Source organism: Microtus pennsylvanicus, chromosome 2, assembly GCF_037038515.1.
Source record: "Microtus pennsylvanicus isolate mMicPen1 chromosome 2, mMicPen1.hap1, whole genome shotgun sequence".
Lineage (NCBI taxonomy): Eukaryota > Metazoa > Chordata > Mammalia > Rodentia > Cricetidae > Microtus > Microtus pennsylvanicus.
The window spans coordinates 33,704,024-33,721,312 of NC_134580.1; the positions used below are offsets into that span (position 1 = coordinate 33,704,024).

Genomic DNA, 17,289 nt, shown 5'->3' on the forward strand with positions numbered 1-17,289 from the left:
TCAGAGAATCAGAAATGAAATTTATCAAAAGACAGCCCTAAGATGTAGAATCCTTTCTGGAATTGAAGCCGCTCAAGTTCAATAAGACAAACCCTTAGTATATGGCCTCCTCCCGAGATATTTCTCTTCTTTAAAGCATTCTTTACTCCTAAGACTAATTTTAGCATTATCATATAATTCATATTCTTGGAATAAACTCCAGGGCCCAAAAACAGCTAGGCCAAATATGACTACAGACATAAATTATATTCAAGTGACAACATAGTAATGTATTTTAAGAGGTATTACAACACCTGCCACTGTTCACCTCCTACTAGAGTTTGATGCTATTTAACATTAGTAATAGGGGGTAAGTCAAGGCCATGAAATACTATTATTTAAAATATAAACTACTTTAAAGCTCTTCTTTCCAGCTGGACAGATGCTAAATAGTTAAAGAGCTCTGGTTGCTCTTGTAGAGGATCTGGGTTTGGTTCCCAGAACCCACATAGCTTACAAGTGACTATAACGCCAATTTGAGGGGATCAATTGCCCTCTTTGACCTCGGTAGGCAATGCATGCCCATGGTGCACTCATAAATGCACACATACTCATGTAAAATAAAAATAAATTTTATTTAATAACTTTTTAAAAATGAGATCAGTATGAGATATCATACTGATGTTCTCCTATCTTTACTCTGTTCCTCTCATTTCTTACATAAAGGCAAGATTAGTCCTACTCTAGTCAGTATTGATTCCCTCTCTACAGTGAATTTAGGATTTAAGAGATGGCTCAGAGGTTAAGAGCATTGCCTACTCTTCCAAAGGTCTTGAGTTCAATTCCCAGCAATCACATGGTGGCACACAACCATCTGTAATGGGGTCTGGTGCCCTCTTCTGGCCTTCAGGCATACACACAGACAGAATATTGTATACAAAATAAATAAATATTAAAAAAAAAGAACTCACAGAGAACATGTAAGAGAACAAATATAACAGAAATGAAAAACATTAAAATAAAATGTCTCAGTTTGAATTCTCTTTTACTGGAGAGCTCTACTGAACACTGATTTAATTTACTTATTATTATGGGAAAACTAATCTTGTATCTAACTACTCCCATAGGAATCTTCTGAAAATTGGATGCACATACAGCTGTTGTCTCTAGGCAAGCTCTCCTTTGGCCTCTCACACAATTCCATACTCCTTCCCCCCATTCTATGACATAAGCACCATTAGAACCTTTGTTAGGAAATACAGGTGATCAGCTAAACTCCAGTTTAGTATTTCGTTGCAGAGCCCATTTGTTAATGACAATTACTAGGGAAACTGTCTGAAAATTATTCTTCATGTTTGTATTAAATTGCCCTGACCTTCTGGAACCTCTATTACAGTTATGTCATACTTTGTTAAAAATAAAAAAGGTTTGGAAGGAAGAGTCAAGCATTACATTTTCTTGTTTTCTTTTTTCATTTTTTTTTTTAAATTTCAAGGTATCTAAGAGAGATGAATGCAGTATTCAGCTATTTAGAGAGCTGACCTCTTCTTTCCCAGCAGATTGATTACAAGTAGGTCAAGAGTGCTGGAATTCACGGTATCACCCAGCTGTCTCTTATCTTCCCCATCAAACAGTTAACCGGTGATTAGATTCCCTTCCCTCAGTACTAGGCTGCTGTGAACTGGATAAAGTGCGAATCTGAAGCTACTGTTTAAACCCTGAAAAAAATTGCAGATATCGGTAAAGTAGTAATTTCTCTATCCTTACCAAAAGCCCCCGGATTCGAGAAGGTTCTCAAGCAACGCGAGGATAAAAGGAGCAGGCAAGGAGGGGGAGGTTTTGAAAACAAGGTGGAAAAAGGTGCCAGGCAGGCCGTCGAGGTATAATGGGCGACGCGGCAGTGGCGAGGGCTTGAGTTTGGGGAGTGAGGGAGGGCGCCTCCTTGAAGGTATGCCACACGTGAACTGCTCCCAAGGGCTGACCCAAGCCAAAGCCTACCACCTTTCCTCCTTACCTCAGCTCAGACGCTCGCCCCACAGCCAACTTCGCCTTATAGTCAGGCCCCGGCAACGCCCACTTCCGGTCAATGCCAGGGCGGGGCTGCACTTCCTGTGACTGTAGCTTGCGCTGGCCCAGTGCTACAAAGCTCCTCCCTTTGGCTCACCCTCGTGCCATCAAGGCTACCTCTTGGGGATTTTCAGCCGCTTTGCTTTTTAGCCGCCACCTCTCTCTACTCCCTGGCCCACATGGTCCTATGTGGGTGGAGAGCTTCCTTTGCTGGCTTTGGGGCGGCCATCTTAGAAAAGCCAGGGAAAGGATGGGACTGGTCGGAGCTGGGTGCTGTTAGCCGGGCGATGGTGGCGCACGCCTTTAATCCCAGCACTCAGAAGGCAGAGGCAGGCGGATCTCTGTGAGTTCGAGACCAGCCTGGTCTACAGAGCTAGTTCCAGGACAGGCTCCAAAGCCACAGAGAAACCCTGTCGCGAAAAACCAAAAAAAAAAAAAAAGAAAAAAAAGAAAGCCTTGTTTGTGGAAGTTGAGACAGAAATGTAATTTAGATTTTGAGAGTTCAAAAGAGGACAGCTGAGGAAAATCAGGAAGGGCAGGGATTTTGTGACTCTGTAGTACAGGTAGGCTCTCAATTGGAAAGACAATGGTAGTCTCTGAGACTAGTTGAGGATGATAGATTTGTGGTGGGATTAAAGGGAGTTTTAAGTTGAAGAGGACAGGTGGGTCAAAGAACTGGGAGTCCTTTAGAAAAGATACCATTCCTAAACTATAATTGTATACCAGTTTAAGAATAAATACTTGTCCCCAAAGTGCTTAGGAAAACAGATACTAAATTGGAATGGTGGTCGAATGGGAGTACAACATATGCCAGGAAGTGGTAGAGTGTAAATTCCTATAAGGAAATTTTTAGTAGGACCTGAGATGCCTTGCAAAAGCATTAGGGAGAAAAATGATTTATACTATAAATTTTATAGCGTTTGAAAAGGTGTTGGCACTGTGGGTAGATTTGGTGATACTGTTTTAAAACTACCAAGTTGTAAAATACATTGTATGATATGACAGAAAATTTTGTACTGTCCAAATCTTAGTAGGCCATCTAGAAGTTGTCTGACTGCTGAAATCCTGGGACTTCTGACATGTTTCAGTGGGTAAGAGCCTAAATACAGTTTGTGAGAATCATCAGGATAGCAAAAACAAGGAGCTTAGGTGAATAGGGTCTTAGGAGTGGGTGCTTTATTTTTACAGGAATAATTTGTAAACAAATTCCAGCTCTGCTTCACACTCCAGTCAGCTGACGAGTGAATGCTTCAGAGCTTTCAGTTCGGAATAAGACACTAGAAGGAGCTAGGGAGTAGAGGCACAAACCTGTCGTCTTAGCACTTGGGATGCTGAGGCAAGAGGATTGTCATGGATCTGAGGCCAATGGGACAGCCCAAACTATAGAGTGAGACCCTGTCTGGTGGGTGGGGGTGGGGGGAGGAGGCAGACAGACATGATCTGAGGATGAATCGGAGCGGCTGCCAGCAGCATTTAATTGAGAAAAGATTACACCTTTTATACTGTATAGTTGCACATAGGATTAAATGAGAGAACAAGGGGTGTAACTTGAGATCAGAGCACTGACCTTGATAATCGGCACCAGTCAGGGAGGGCCACCAACCAACCAACCCAAACCTAGGAAGAAATAGGTTGTGGATGGGAGATGGATCGACGATGGGCTGGTCATTCTTTTTTGTTTTTTTTAAGATTTATTTATTTGTTATGTATATAGTGTTCTGCCTACATGTATACTTGCACACCAGAAGAAGGCACCTGATCTTATTACACTCATTAACTCATTACAGATAATTTTGAGCTACCATGTGATTGCTGGGAATTGAACTCAGGACCTCTGGTAGAGCAGCCAGTTCTCTTAATCTCTGAGCCATCTCTCCAGCCCTAGTAGGATAATGATTCTTGGTCATGTCTGCACATTGGAATCATTTGGGGAGTACTTAAGACATACCGTGTAGCTTGTAGCTTGGTGGTGGTGGCCCACACCTTTAATCCCAGCACTTGGGAGGCAGAGGTAGGTGAACCTCTGAGTTTGTGACCAGCCTGGTCTACAGCTTGAGTTCCAGGATAGCCAGGACTACATACTCTGAGAAATCCTTTCTCAAAAAAACAAAACACCCCCAAAAAACTAAAAACAAAACCCCAAACCAAACCAAAACAACTCCCTTCCCCCAAAAGAGAACATGTAAATTCCTGTCTTAGACCAATTAATCAGAAAAGAGCCAGGCATAGTAATTTTTTTTTTTCAAGACAGGGTTTCTCTGTTTGACAGCCCTAGCTGTCCTGGGAATGCACTCTGTGGACTAGGCTGGCCTCGAACTCACAGAGATCCTCCTGCCTGTGCCTTCTGAGTGCTGGGGTTAAAGGTGTGTGCCACCACCGCCTGGCTCTAGGCATAGCTATTTTTAAAAACTTACCTAGATGATTCTAATATGCAGCCAGACTAAGAAAATTTGCGAAAGCATTTCTTTCACCTGGATGGTGGGGATGAGTCATAGGAGCAAGCTGGTAAATGCTTTTTCCGAGAGAATTGCTTCATTGTAAACTTAGCACAAAGCATTTTAGGAAAAGCTAATTTTTTTTTCCAAGTTCACTTCAGATCATTAGAAAACAGCTTAAACAATTGTTTTTGTTGTTTTTGAACCCACTCTGTAGACCAGGATAGCGTCAAACTCACAGAGATCCACCTGCCTCGGCCTCCTGAGTACTGGGATTAAAGGCATGCACCACCACTGCTTTAAAACAATTCTTATGAGATCTTATGAATTTTGAGTTTATCACAATATCATTCATGCAGAATTAGTGGGACCAGAGTGGTTTGAACTAATTTTCTTTTCAGAGATCTGGTGCAATTTTTGTCACTGTTGCTATGACCCATAACTACTTTTCATTTAGATACTTACAGCTGGAAGTTTCAGAGAAAGCTGAGAGCTTGAGAGAATGGGAGCAGGGAGAACCTCAAGTAGGCTTTCCTATAGTCTGATGCCTTCCTTGTCACAATGGCAGAGTTCTCAGGTGACAGCTGCTCCATTAGCAACACCGGACAAGCCCACTGACTCAACAAACAAAGGTAAAGCTGTCCTGCAGTGGTGACTTGGAAATAAAGGTGCACCACGCATCTGTCCTGTTTTTCAGTATTTTGTTCATTCCCTTTCAAGGCAAACAATTTTATGCTTTATCTGAGATCCCTGCTGAGTTTTCTTTCAGGCTGTTTTTTTTCTGCCTAGGTTGATAGTATTTGAAAATGGAAAAACAATGAGACCAAGTAATTTATACCAGGGTTATTCTAGGAGTTAGCTGAGATTATTATCCAAAATTGAAAATATGTCTACACACACATATATGTATACAACATAAACAAAACCCCCAAACTACAACACATTGAAATGTGTAATTCCTTAATTAGGAAATAAGAGCAAACTGAGTACAGTTGGAAATGTCTATAGTCCTAGACTACTTGGAAGTGTAGTTCAAAATAAGGTTGGCTAACAAAAACAAAGTGATAAACAACCGTGATTCTAGTTCTCAGGAAGCTGAGACAGGAGAATTTTGAGTTTGAGGCTAGCTTGTACTATGTACTGAAAAATTCTCAAGTGTTAATGTTATACAAATTTAAGGGTGAACATCAGTAGGTCTCCTTTGTATAACGTGTGTAGGAGGACATATGGGATATTAAATAGCTAGTTCAGTTTCCTTCAGTTTTGCCATAATTGGAGAAAAAAGATCATTTGAACAGATTCTAGGAAACTTGTGCAGGGCTGAGCCTCAAAAGGTGGTAGGTGTTCATCTGACGATGATAATATTTTTTTTCCTGGGGGCAGGAGATTCAAGACAGGGACCCTCTGCATAGCCTTGGCTGTCCTCTAACTTGCTTTGTAGAGCAGGCTGGTGTCGATTTCAGATCCACCTGCCTCTGCTTCCCAAATGCTAGGATTAAAGGCGTGCACTACCACTGCCCCCACGCATATTGTTTTAAACTTATTGAGTCTTTGTGGATTTTACATCATGCATCCTGATCCCATTAATCTTCCTATTTCCTCACCTCTGCCCTCTGCCCCCAAACAAAATTTAAAAGTATAGCCTAAAAACAAAACAGTAACACCCCTCCAACAAAGAAAAAAAAACAAATAAAAAAATAGAAAAGAAATAAAAGAAAGCTTTGGCATGGAAGCTGTAGTGTGGTTCAATGAGTCACACCATATACACCTTAGTCCATTCATCTTTACTTATAACTGTTCTTTGCAATGGATTATTGGTCTGGCTCTAGGCTTCTGGTTCTGTTACTCTATTGATACTGGGCCCTTACTGGGACTCCTTCTGGGTGTCCTGTTGTCCTGTATCATGGGGCTTCTGTAGCTTTGGATCTGTAGATCCAGCCCCTTCACATGCTCCAACAATTCATAGCTGAGATGGATATTTGGGCGGGCCAATTCATAGCCTGGTTCTGGGCCTGAGTGCTAGCTGGGTTGCTCAGCCCGTCAACTGTCCTTCATCATTGTCACCACCAGGGTGAGCTCTTCAGCACTGCCCCAGCTAGCTCACCCAATGTAGCAGGCAGCAAGGCCCAGGGCCAGTTCTGCTCCGGCAGCAGCATGTTTTTAAGTCTGACTAAAATAAACAGACAAAAACTCCCGGTGTCATTATTTTAAAAAGATGGGTATTCAATAATGAGATACAGCTGAGCTAACCCTCCTCACCCCCCCCCCCAAAAGTCAATGTAATGATTCCTAGCAATATTCTGCTATACCGATAGATTGGTGCCTAGTCCAATCGTCATCAAAAAGGCTTCCTCCAGCAGTTGATGGGAGCAGATGCGGAGACTCACACCCAAACATTAGGTGGAACGCTGCGGAAGAGGGGAAGGGGGGATTGTAGAAGCCAGAGGGGTCAAGAACACCCAAGAGCGCAGCCACAACAGAATCAACAAGCAGGGCTCACAGGGACTTACAGAGACCAAGGCAGCAATCATGAAACTCGCATGGGTTTGCGCTAGATTCTCTGCTGACATGCTATGTTTATCTTGGTGTTTGTGGGACAGTGGAAGAGGGGCTGTCTCTCTTTTGCCTGCTCTTGGGACCTTTTTCTTATCGGGAGGCCTTGTTCAGCCTTGATGTGAGGATTTGTGCCTTGTTTTATTGCATCTTGTTGTGCAGTGTTCTGTTGATATCACTGGGAGGCCTCTTCTTTCCTGAAGGGAAATGGAGCAGCAGTGGACCTGGGTGAGATAGGAGGTGGGGTAAGGACTGGGAGGAGTGGAGGGAAGGGAGGCTGGGGTGGGGATGGATTGCATGAGAGAAGAATAAATTAAAAAATATTTTAAAAATAAAGTTTAAAAGAAGTCGATGTTGGCTTGCCACCCTGGATTACAATGGGACCTTGTATTAGTAGAAAAGCCAGCGTTTGGGTTTGTTTTACACACTGTGCCAGGCAGATGCAGAGACCCACACCCAAACATTAGGTGGAACCCTGTGGAAGAGGGGAAGGGAGGATTGTAGAAGGGAGGGTTGTATGGGAAATACAAAAACCACACAATTCGCACCTTTCTTGAGATTGATGGCATTAGCCAGGTAGAAAGGAGAAAGTTGTCTATGTTAGACATCACTGAAGGAGACAGTGGCAAAGGAGATGGACTTGAAATCTAGAGCAGGGTTTTGACTAAAGGGTGGAGGGGGACATTTAAAACTGAGCAGAATGAAAAGTCAGGAATAATAAGCTGAGAACAAACTGAGCTGGCAGAGGTAGAAGGTAGATTTAGAGCCATGTTCCAAACCCAGCTTGCCATAAAAACTATATCCTTTAAAAGCATGGAATATCTGCATAGCAGATTGAAGAAGGGTGACTAGAGGGTCACGATACATGGCAGTAAGTGAGGAAAAACTTGGGGAATGAGTAATCTAACTTTGGAATAGTTTCAGAGTCCACAGACTGATGGTAATTCCCCTTCTAATAATAGAAATAGGCAATCCAGCTCTGTAGCCTTCAGGTGACTTATGCATGCAGATATGAAAACAAGGATGAATATAAAATTAAGTAAGTTTGTCAAAAGAAAATATTCTTTATTTAGATAAAAACATGTTAAGATGACAAACATAAGAGTTTATTTAAAAGTTGAGATTTTCCCTAACATTTAAAAACAACTTCTATTTGTTTGCTGGCGCTTTAATTTGCAATGTCTCCATCAGTTTTTCTGACCTGTAGGGAGAAAGAAAAAGATTGAAATAGTGTCATTTTCACAGTTTGAGGTGTGGCAGAAGCATTTAAGAACAGCTTTTCACAGCCTTTTCTCCAGTGTCTGATCTGAAGTCCCTAGGACTTTCCCTGTATCCTATTGTGGGTTGAGGAGGAACAGAATAATACGAATTTTTATAGGTGTTGAACCTGTACCAAGTGCATATGAGACAGGAGCACTATCATTGAGCTGAATTCCCAGGCCAATATTTTAATAAATTATTTTTTGAGATGGGGTCTTATTGTGTAACCCTGACTGACCTGGAACTTATTATGTAGACCAGGGTGGACTTGAACTCACAGAGATCTGCCTGCCTCTGCCTTTTAGGTTTGGGGCTTAAAGGTGTGCGACTATACCAATAGCTTTTCTTTCTTTCTTTTTCCTTTTTTTTTTTAAAGAAGAAAGGTTTGTCTAAGAATCTTTGAAAGTTTAGAACACAATGTTAAAACTTTGATATTAATTTGACAAAGGTTACATTACCTCTTCCCCAGGACTTGTAGCTGCTAAGATACTTATCAGCCTGTTGTAGGTCTCTTGAGTCACTATAGGAGAGAACCACAAGAAGCAAGTTAACAGGGAAGCAGGAATGGGGAATGAACGGATATATCCAGTTCCAGGCAGTCAGAGCAACATTATCCAGCATAGTTGATATTACTCAGGGTTATAGTAGGAATCATTTAATTTCTGTCTTTTGTTTCATATTGTCCTTTATGCCTTCACTTCTCATGTTCTCTGGAACCCTGGTATGTGCTCTCCAAGCTTGTTTGGCTAGGGACACTGAGCTATTTGTGCAGAGCTGGTCCCCTTAAGTTTGAGAAGTTGGTCTTTTATTTATTTATTTATTTATTTACTTATTTATTTTAAAGATTTATTTATTATATATACAGGGTTCTATCTGTATGCTTGCCGACCAGAAGAGGGCACCAGATCTCATTACAGATGGTTGCTGGACTTGAACTCAGGACCTCTGGAAGAGCAGTCAGTGCTCTTAACCTCTGAGCCATCTCTCCAGCCTGGTCTTTTATTCTTTACACAATTATTTTGTATATACAAGGCCTTGATTGATTATAGTCCCAGGTGAACAAAGGAAAGTACCCAGAACCATGCACATTTATGTGCGTGTATGTGGTAATATGTAATTGTGTGCGTGTGTGTGTGTGATCTGTATCCAACAACAGATCAGTGTTGGATATTTCAACTGTTTTCTACCTTGCTTATTTAAAAAAATGTAAAATTTGATATATATGAGTGTTTGTCTGCATTTATGTCTGTGCACCAAGTGTGTGATTCATGACCATGGAGACCAGAAGGAAATGTTGATTCCTAGAATTGCAGTTACAGATGGCTGTGATCTGCTGTGGGGGCTTGGAATCAAACCTGGGTCTTCTGGAAGAGCATCGAGTGCTCTTAACTGCTGAGTCATTATGTGTGTCTGTGTGTGTGTAGGTCAGAGGAAAACTTATGGGAGAGTTCATCTATCACTTGGCTCTTAGGGAGTGAATGCACTGCCAGGCATGGCAATAGGCACCGTGTTCATTGGAACATATCACTAGACTACTACCTTATTATCATTGGCTTTTTAGATATGAGATCTCTTATTGAACCTGGAGCTTACTGATTTGGTCAGGCTACCTGGCCAGCAAGTTTCAGGGAACCTCCTGTCTGCTTTCTCAGTGCTCTGATTATAGGTGAACACTACCATTCCTGAGTATTTTACATGGGTCTGGGATCTAAATTCAGGTCGTCTAGTTTGGACAGCAAGCATTTACTACCCGAACCACTCTAACAGCCTGATCACCAATCTTTTAAGTTAGTGACAGTCAGGCATTTTGAGTCTAAGGTCTAATGGCCATCTTCTCTTTGAATGTTCATCTTTAGGACTGGTGAGATGGCTGAGTGGGCCAAACCACATACTGCCAAGCCTTAAAACCTGAGTGTAAAATCCAGAATCCATTAGGTGAGTGGAGAAAACTGGTGGCAACAGGTTATCCTCGGGCTTGCCCACAAATACCCTGGCCATTCTAAACAGGCAAGCAAATAAAAAACATTTTCAAAAGTCAACTTATTACCTTGAATGATGGTGATAGCATACAGTTTGACTTACCTTTCACAAACCAGCTTTTTCGGAGCAAATGTCTCAAGAACAAATGAAGGAGAATGATGCATATGATCTAGAAAGCGAAGAACAAGGAAGAAGAAACAAATCCTGAGCATTATCAGCTTGTTGGTAGCAGGGCTTTTCTTAAGTCTCCCTTATATAGTTGTTGCTGGGAAGCAGCTGCTCTTCAGGGACCACAAGTCCACCACCTTCCTTTTCCCAGGGGAATGTAAACAGAAGTATCTTCTCAAACTAGGTAGTTAAAGACAGTTGTACCTTTCCGTTCTCCTTTGTGTCATCTTTGGAAGCTAAATTTGGAATGTTGACAGCAGTAAGTTTGTATTCTCATGTTGTTATCCACTGAATTTCTGTCTTAGGGTTTTTATTACTGTGACAATGAACAAAATCACCTTGGGGAGGAAAGGGTTTATTTCCATTACATTTTCAGGTGACAGTATACCAGTGAGGGGAGTTAGGACAGGATCCTGGAGACAGGAGCTAAAGCAGAGGCCATGAAGGAGTGCCACTTGCTAGCTTGCAGACTGTGCTCTCTCTCTCTGTCTCTCTGTTTTTGAAGACAGGTTTTTCTATGTGTGGTCCTGGCCATTTTGGAACTCTGTAGACCAGGTTGGCCTTGAACTCACAGAGATCTACCTGATTCTGCCTCCTGAGTGCTTAAACACATGTATCACCACTGCCAGGCCTTCAGCCTGTTTTCTTATAGAACACAGAACCACCTGCCCAGGAGTGGTACCACCAACAATGGGCTGAACCCTTCAACATCAATCACTAATCAAGAAAATGCCCTGCAGGCTTACCTACACTTTGATCTTATGGAGGCATTTTCTCAATTGTGGTTCCCTCTTCTCAGATGATTCTAGCAGTAATAACATTATTGTAGCACAGGCTGTGAACCACATGGGGAGCAGGTGGGAGTGTCTCCTGCTGGGGGATGTACTGGTTTGGTTAGGGCCAGTTTGTCGTAATTTCCTAGCATGCTATTTGCATCATGTGACTGAAGGTCGTCTAGCTCGGCCAGTGACATAACACTAGGACCTTAATGTGAGCTGCTGGGTCTGAAACTCCCAGCTGCACAATTTCTGCTATGCAAATAAGGAGGTCATACAAAGTATGGCCACCTTGGCTGATGAAGCTCAGTCCTGGTCAAAGGCTGCGGCCATGGGATGCTGGCTTGTAGCTCAGTGAGACTACTGTTTCTAAGTGGGCCACCCCTCCAGAGACAGGTCTTAAACTTAGTAATCTAATGTAGCGAAGGGTTGTGTTTACTGTGCTAGTTCTAAAGAGCACTTCTGTTCACAGCTGTGTTCAGTTTCACCCTTGCTCACCCACATTCCAGACGTCAGGGTCAGTAATCTGATCGCCAGCATTGGAGTTTTCATTTCCTTCAAAACTTGGGGGAGTGACCTTTGGAAGATTAAGGGGCTCTGAAACAAAGCAGAAAAGGTGTTGAAGTAGAATAGACAATTTTTAACAGCTGGGTAGCTAAGGCTTCTAAGTAACTCTGGGCTGTGGGTGTAGGAAACAGAATCTGGTATTGCCTACACGCTCTCGAATGAAAAGCTCACCATCATCAACTGCACTTCTGTTGACACAGTTGGCCTCATGTTCCTTTAGCCTTTTGATTGGGACCACATGACAAGCGTTATATTTGCAGTTAGCCATCTTTTTAGCTATCTTCGGATTTTTCTAGAAGGAAAAATTCATGTTATATTTTGCTTATATTCTATCCTCCACTCATTTCTGAAAATGCTGAAGAGATATTATGTCTCAGCTTTAAGAATGACTAGTTTCTAGTTGTGAGTGGAAGCAAAAAACCAAACCAAAGAAAAACTATTCTGAAAAAATTTCCTCAGCTTTTATTGGGGAAACTTACCTTTTTGCATGATGCCAGATGGTATTGTAACCTGCTGGCTGGTATCCTGTGGTTTGGGTCATAAGGACAGAGTTCTATGGCTTCTAACTCCATTGGTCCTAAAAGGCAGGCATCATAGGTTGGAAAAGAAAAGATTACCACTTGAGGTCAGGTTGTCTTGACATAGACCTATTTTCTATTCTTTGGGTTTTTGTTTGTTTGTTTTGTTTTGTTTTGTTTTGTTTTTGTTTTTCGAGACAGGGTTTCTCTGTAGCTTTGGAGCCTGTCCTGGAACTAGCTCTTGTAGTCTTGTAGACCAGGCTGGTCTTGAACTCACAGAAATCCGCCTGCCTCTGTCTCCCGAATGTCACCCGGCTATTTTCTATTCTTAAAAGCAATGTGGTATGGGGGCTGAAGAGATAGTTCACAATTAAGATTGGTTTCTGCTCAATCATGAAGTTAAGGAGTTCAGATTCCAACACCCAAACTGGGTGACTGACAAATGCTGGTAACGCCCATTCCTAGGGATCCCACACCTTCTTACCACCTTGGGATACCTGTGTGTGTGTGTGTGCGCACATGTACACACCACTCACAAAGACATATTTGAATAACAAAAGCAATAGTTTTAGCTGGTTAGATGATGGAGTAAACTCTCTGCTTCCTTGTTCTGGGAGGCCAAAATTTGACATTCTACATACTAATAGGTTGCTTTAAATAGAACGCTTACTTCACAAATATACTATTAAGCAGGTAAGAATCCCTGGAAACATCACAGACCCGACTATGATGAAATTCAACATTTGTGCACTATTTAATCAAGATTTGGGTAGCTGGTTCCTTTAGTGTTCCTCACTCTCCCCTCCCCCCCCCCCCAGCTTTTCTAAAGCTGAGCTACTTTCAGTATAACCACTGAGAAAAAAATCAGAAGAACCACAATATAATGTCTGAGTTTAGGCCACTTACATTTACCTAAGAATGTTAGCCTGAAGTGTCTAAACTTGTGGATGTTAACTCCTAGAAGTGAGCTAAAAATAAGCCATCTCAAAGCTGCTGCGTTTTACTGCCAATAGGAGGCCCACTCTCCCCTATGGCTAGCTGTCTTTAGCTATCTAAGCAGACATTTATTTCAAGGACTTCCAGGTTTCTAGGCAACAGTTATAGCTGAGATTTCTGCAAAACAGTGATGTATAGTTTGGTGGTGGTGTGTGTGACAGAAAATAATATCAAGGCAGAGTGGCATAAGCAATGGGGATAGAAAAGTGCCCTAGAATAGCCCGTTTCAATTTGACTGTGCACCGTGCCTAGAGCACTGACAGACAGAAGGCACAGAGCTAGACTGTTAGACAGCAGATTTTCCTGACGGCATTTTGGCGATTAAATCAGGGATTTAGACTCAGGTAGTTTTGGGGAACACAAACCAAAGTGATTCTTTATGCCTTCACTGCTTACTAATGATGATACTTGAGCCATGGATACTTAAAGTTAGTTGACTTTCTGGAAAATTAAAGCTAGTAAAATCCATTACTATATATGATTATCCTCAGATTATAAAAAGATGACAGATCTGGGAAGTGGTGGCACAGGCCTTAAAACCCAGCATTTGGGGGGCAGAGGCAGGTGGATGGAAGCTAGCCTGGTCTATAAAGGGGTCTACAAACAGCCAGGGCTATTACAGAGAAAAATCATGTCTGGAAGGAAGGGAGGGAGGAAGGGAGGGAGACAATAACAACAAAAATAAAAAAAAAAAACAAAAAAAGAGAATAAAAATAGAAGGATAATGGAAAATGTGTCTTAATATCTATATGTAACCTTCAGAAAATCTGTTATTTCGGCCAGTGACCAAGGAAAAGTATGAATTTTGGTCACACTGATAAGTCTGGTGTTAATAAACAAAGATTGCTGGAGGATTCAGTGTCAACAGCTGATATTAGTTTGTTCATTAACCAAAACATTTCCCATAGAGGGTGGCTATGAGTGGGATACAGGCAGACTCCTCAAAGCTACCTTCATACGTAAACCTGGCAGAAGGACAGCGAGACTTACCCAGTTCTCCAAGCACGGTCCCTCAATCCCAAGGGAAGTATCAATGAAAGAAGTTTGAAAAGACAGAAAGCACAGCACTCTCCTCTGGTTACCCAGGGAATCAGTTGCTGTCCAAGCCTTCTGCTCAGTACACGTTTCTCAGCATGTTGGGAAGTTTTGATGTCATAGTAAAGTCTCAGAGAAGTGGGAATCATTAGGAATTTTAAAGGGACAGATCCTTTGGGGCCATTCCAGAACTATTGGATCAGAGTCTTCAGAGTGCAGGTTGGCTGTCTGTGGCTTTAAGAGCTCCTCAGGGAATTCTGGTTGATAGTTACTAGGTTACAAGGCTACACTCACCATTGCTAGGCCTTGCTCTGGGATAAATAGATATTTTTAGAAGGGTTCTTCAAGTTCACAGAAGGACCTGAAGAATAATCTTTTTGATATGTTCCCAAAGACTACCTGTTGCCACAATGAGTCCTATCTTTTCTTTTCTTTTCTTTTTGATATGTCCCCAAAGACTACCTGTTGCCACAATAAGTCCTATCATCTTTTCTTTATGCGGAGCCAAATACAGAATTCTGTAAGTGAAAGGACAAACTCAGCACACTTTCAAAAATCAAAATTTGAGTTTATTTTTGATATGCTGAATCTAATCTACTAGGCCCTGGGCTAAACATACACATGTAACAAATCATTTAATCACTTCCATAGTTGTATAAGGGATTATCATCATTTTTATATATTTTTATTGATATTTATTGAGCTCTACATTTTTCTCTGCTCCCCTGCCTGCCTCTCCCCTCCCCGCTTCAACCCTGCCCCAAGGTCCCCATGCTCCCAGTTTACTCAGGAAGTCTTGTCTTTTTATACTTTCTAATTCCCATGTAGATTATATTTATGTAAGTATCTCTTAGTGTCCACATTGTTGTCTAAGTTCCCTGGGATTGTGGTTTGTAAGCTGGCTTTCTTTGCTTTATGTTTAAAAACCACCTATGATTAAAAGCATGCATTACTCTTCCAAAAGACCCGAATTCAACACCATCACCCTCATCAGACAGCCCACAAGTGCCTGTAATGCCAGCTCCAGAAGGACCTCACTCCTTCACTGACTAGTGCGCGCGCGCGCGCACACACACACACACACACACACACATCTTTAAAATGAATCAGAAAATGCTGAATTTATTTGTAACAGTTTTGCTGGTAAGGCCTTGAACTGTGCTTAAAGAGTTCTTACCTGAGGTTAATTTCCTCTGAGTCACTGTTTCCAATAAAAATATTCACTTCCTGAAAAAAAAAAACCACCTATGAGTGAGTACATGTGGTAATTGTCTTTCTGTATCTGGGTTACCTCACTCAAAATAATGTTTTCTAGTTCCATCCATTTTCCTGCAAATTCAAGCTGTTTTTCAGGCTTAGGGATGTCGAGCAAAACTCTGATGTTTGACTAGGATTTGGTTCAGAATAGGAAAAGCATATACAAATGAAGGCAGAGACAAACAGCGCACTCTCAGAAGACAGAAACCATGGTACCCATTTGATTAGGCAGTATATATTAGAGGTGGCAGAAAACAAGATTGGTTTGGCGTAGAGAATCTTTAACTAATTTGTTTGGACAAGGACAAAAATATAAGTGAGAAAGAGACAACAGAAAGATACTGACCCTGTGGAGGCTGTGGCTGGGCTGCTTAGCTGCCTCGGACAGCCTGCTATTTATCCTTCCCTGTCAAGATAAAAGACCAATAGAGCCCAAAGACTTCTTCAGTAGAACCTGGGCTTCCTTAACAACATCAGGTGGTTTAAATCTTCAAGGCCCTCATCGTGTTACTCCAGGCTCATAGCATTTGAGGCCCCTCTAAATAAACGAAGACAGTCTCTTTTCTAAAAAAGCAAAGCCTCCCTCAGAGATGTTTGAAATTTCATATCTTAAGCATTTGATTGATTCTTCAAAACAAAACCTTTTCTCAGGAGCAAGCATGCTAAGTTCTTTGGATGATAAACGTTGATCATTCCTGACTCCTTTCCCCGACCCCACCCAGAATTTCGGGCACACAGGATAGCTCTGGGTATGGAACTAAATGGGATGATTAAAGAGGCAGAGAAAAGGCTTCAGGAAGGAAACAGGTGCAGGATACCTGACTCGAATTTCCCAGAATCTTTTACTCTCTAGCGTGAAAGAAACTTGAAATAAGGTTTGAGGGTTGGTTGGGATGTAAGAATTATCTTAGTGCTGAAATTTATCCAAACAGCTAAGATTCAAGAATCATTGTTAATTTTTTCTTGCTAATTAATCTGGTTTCTCATTGTGGGGCTTATTTTTTTAATCTAACTTGATAAAGAAGATTAAATTGTCTTAATAATTCAATACATTTTTAGTGTTATATCTGAGACAGGTTCTGAAGGGCTCTAGCAGGCCTGCTTATGGCAAACATGGTACTGGCAGGCCTTGCTTTTTACCCTGCCCTCTCCTTATAAACCATAATTATACCCTAAAGCTAGCCATCAAGGTCTATTCCCTTATTTGGATACTTTGTGTGTGTGTGTGTGTTTGATACAGGGTTTCACTGTGTACCCTAACTGTCCTGGAACTCACAGAGATCCACCTGTGTTTGCCTCCTGAGTGCTACCACCACCTGGCTAAGATTTTGCATATTTAGTATGCTTCTTTTAAAACATTTTATTTTTCGTATAATCTAGCAAGTTTCTAGGGTGCTCCTGCTGGACCACACTTCCAGAATCACTGAACTAGATATTACAAAGGGTATCAATATTAGGTATCATACCTATCATTAGGGAGGAGCATCTGATGTGGGTGGGAGAGAGAAGGCATATGCTTAAAAATATAACAAGGAAGCTAGGTCTGATGGTACATGACTGTAATCTCGGCACTCTGGAGGTGCAGGCAGGCAGATCAGAGGTTGAAGGTCATTCTCAACTACACGAGGAAATAGATTGAGTATAGCCTGGAGTTCACAAGACTCTTTCTCAACCCTCCCAATCATGTATATAAATAGA

General features: G+C 41.7%; 1 protein-coding gene across 2 annotated transcripts; it reads right to left on the minus strand.

Moving 5' to 3' along the window:
* Nucleotides 1-8,138: 8,138 nt before the first annotated feature.
* Nucleotides 8,139-15,562, minus strand: LOC142844797 (gametocyte-specific factor 1-like). 2 transcript variants are annotated; one of them, XM_075963605.1, is made up of 7 exons: nt 15,512-15,562; nt 12,265-12,362; nt 11,957-12,077; nt 11,717-11,815; nt 10,377-10,443; nt 8,753-8,814; nt 8,139-8,235 (listed from the first exon to the last, which is right to left on the minus strand). In XM_075963605.1, the coding sequence occupies exons 2-7, from the start codon at nt 12,355-12,357 to the stop codon at nt 8,222-8,224; spliced, it is 456 nt and encodes a 151-aa protein (XP_075819720.1). In that variant the 5' UTR covers nt 12,358-12,362; nt 15,512-15,562; the 3' UTR covers nt 8,139-8,221. The 2 variants fall into 2 exon arrangements, with proteins under 2 accessions (XP_075819720.1, XP_075819719.1); XM_075963604.1 differs by lacking the exon at nt 15,512-15,562 and adding an exon at nt 14,290-14,415.
* Between the last annotated feature and the right edge of the window lie 1,727 nt (nt 15,563-17,289).

What these genes read in the sequence shown, in the direction of transcription:
- LOC142844797 (XM_075963605.1), bottom strand. Translation starts at nt 12,357, where the DNA reads ATGGAGTTAGAAGCCATAGAACTCTGTCCTTATGACCCAAACCACAGG. An exon ending in CCCTGACGTCTGGAATGTGG is followed by an intron (nt 10,444 to 11,716) that starts GTGAGCAAGGGT and finishes TTCGCTTTCTAG; the next exon opens with ATCATATGCATCATTCTCCT. An exon ending in AAAAAGCTGGTTTGTGAAAG is followed by an intron (nt 8,815 to 10,376) that starts GTAAGTCAAACT and finishes TCTCTCCTATAG; the next exon opens with TGACTCAAGAGACCTACAAC.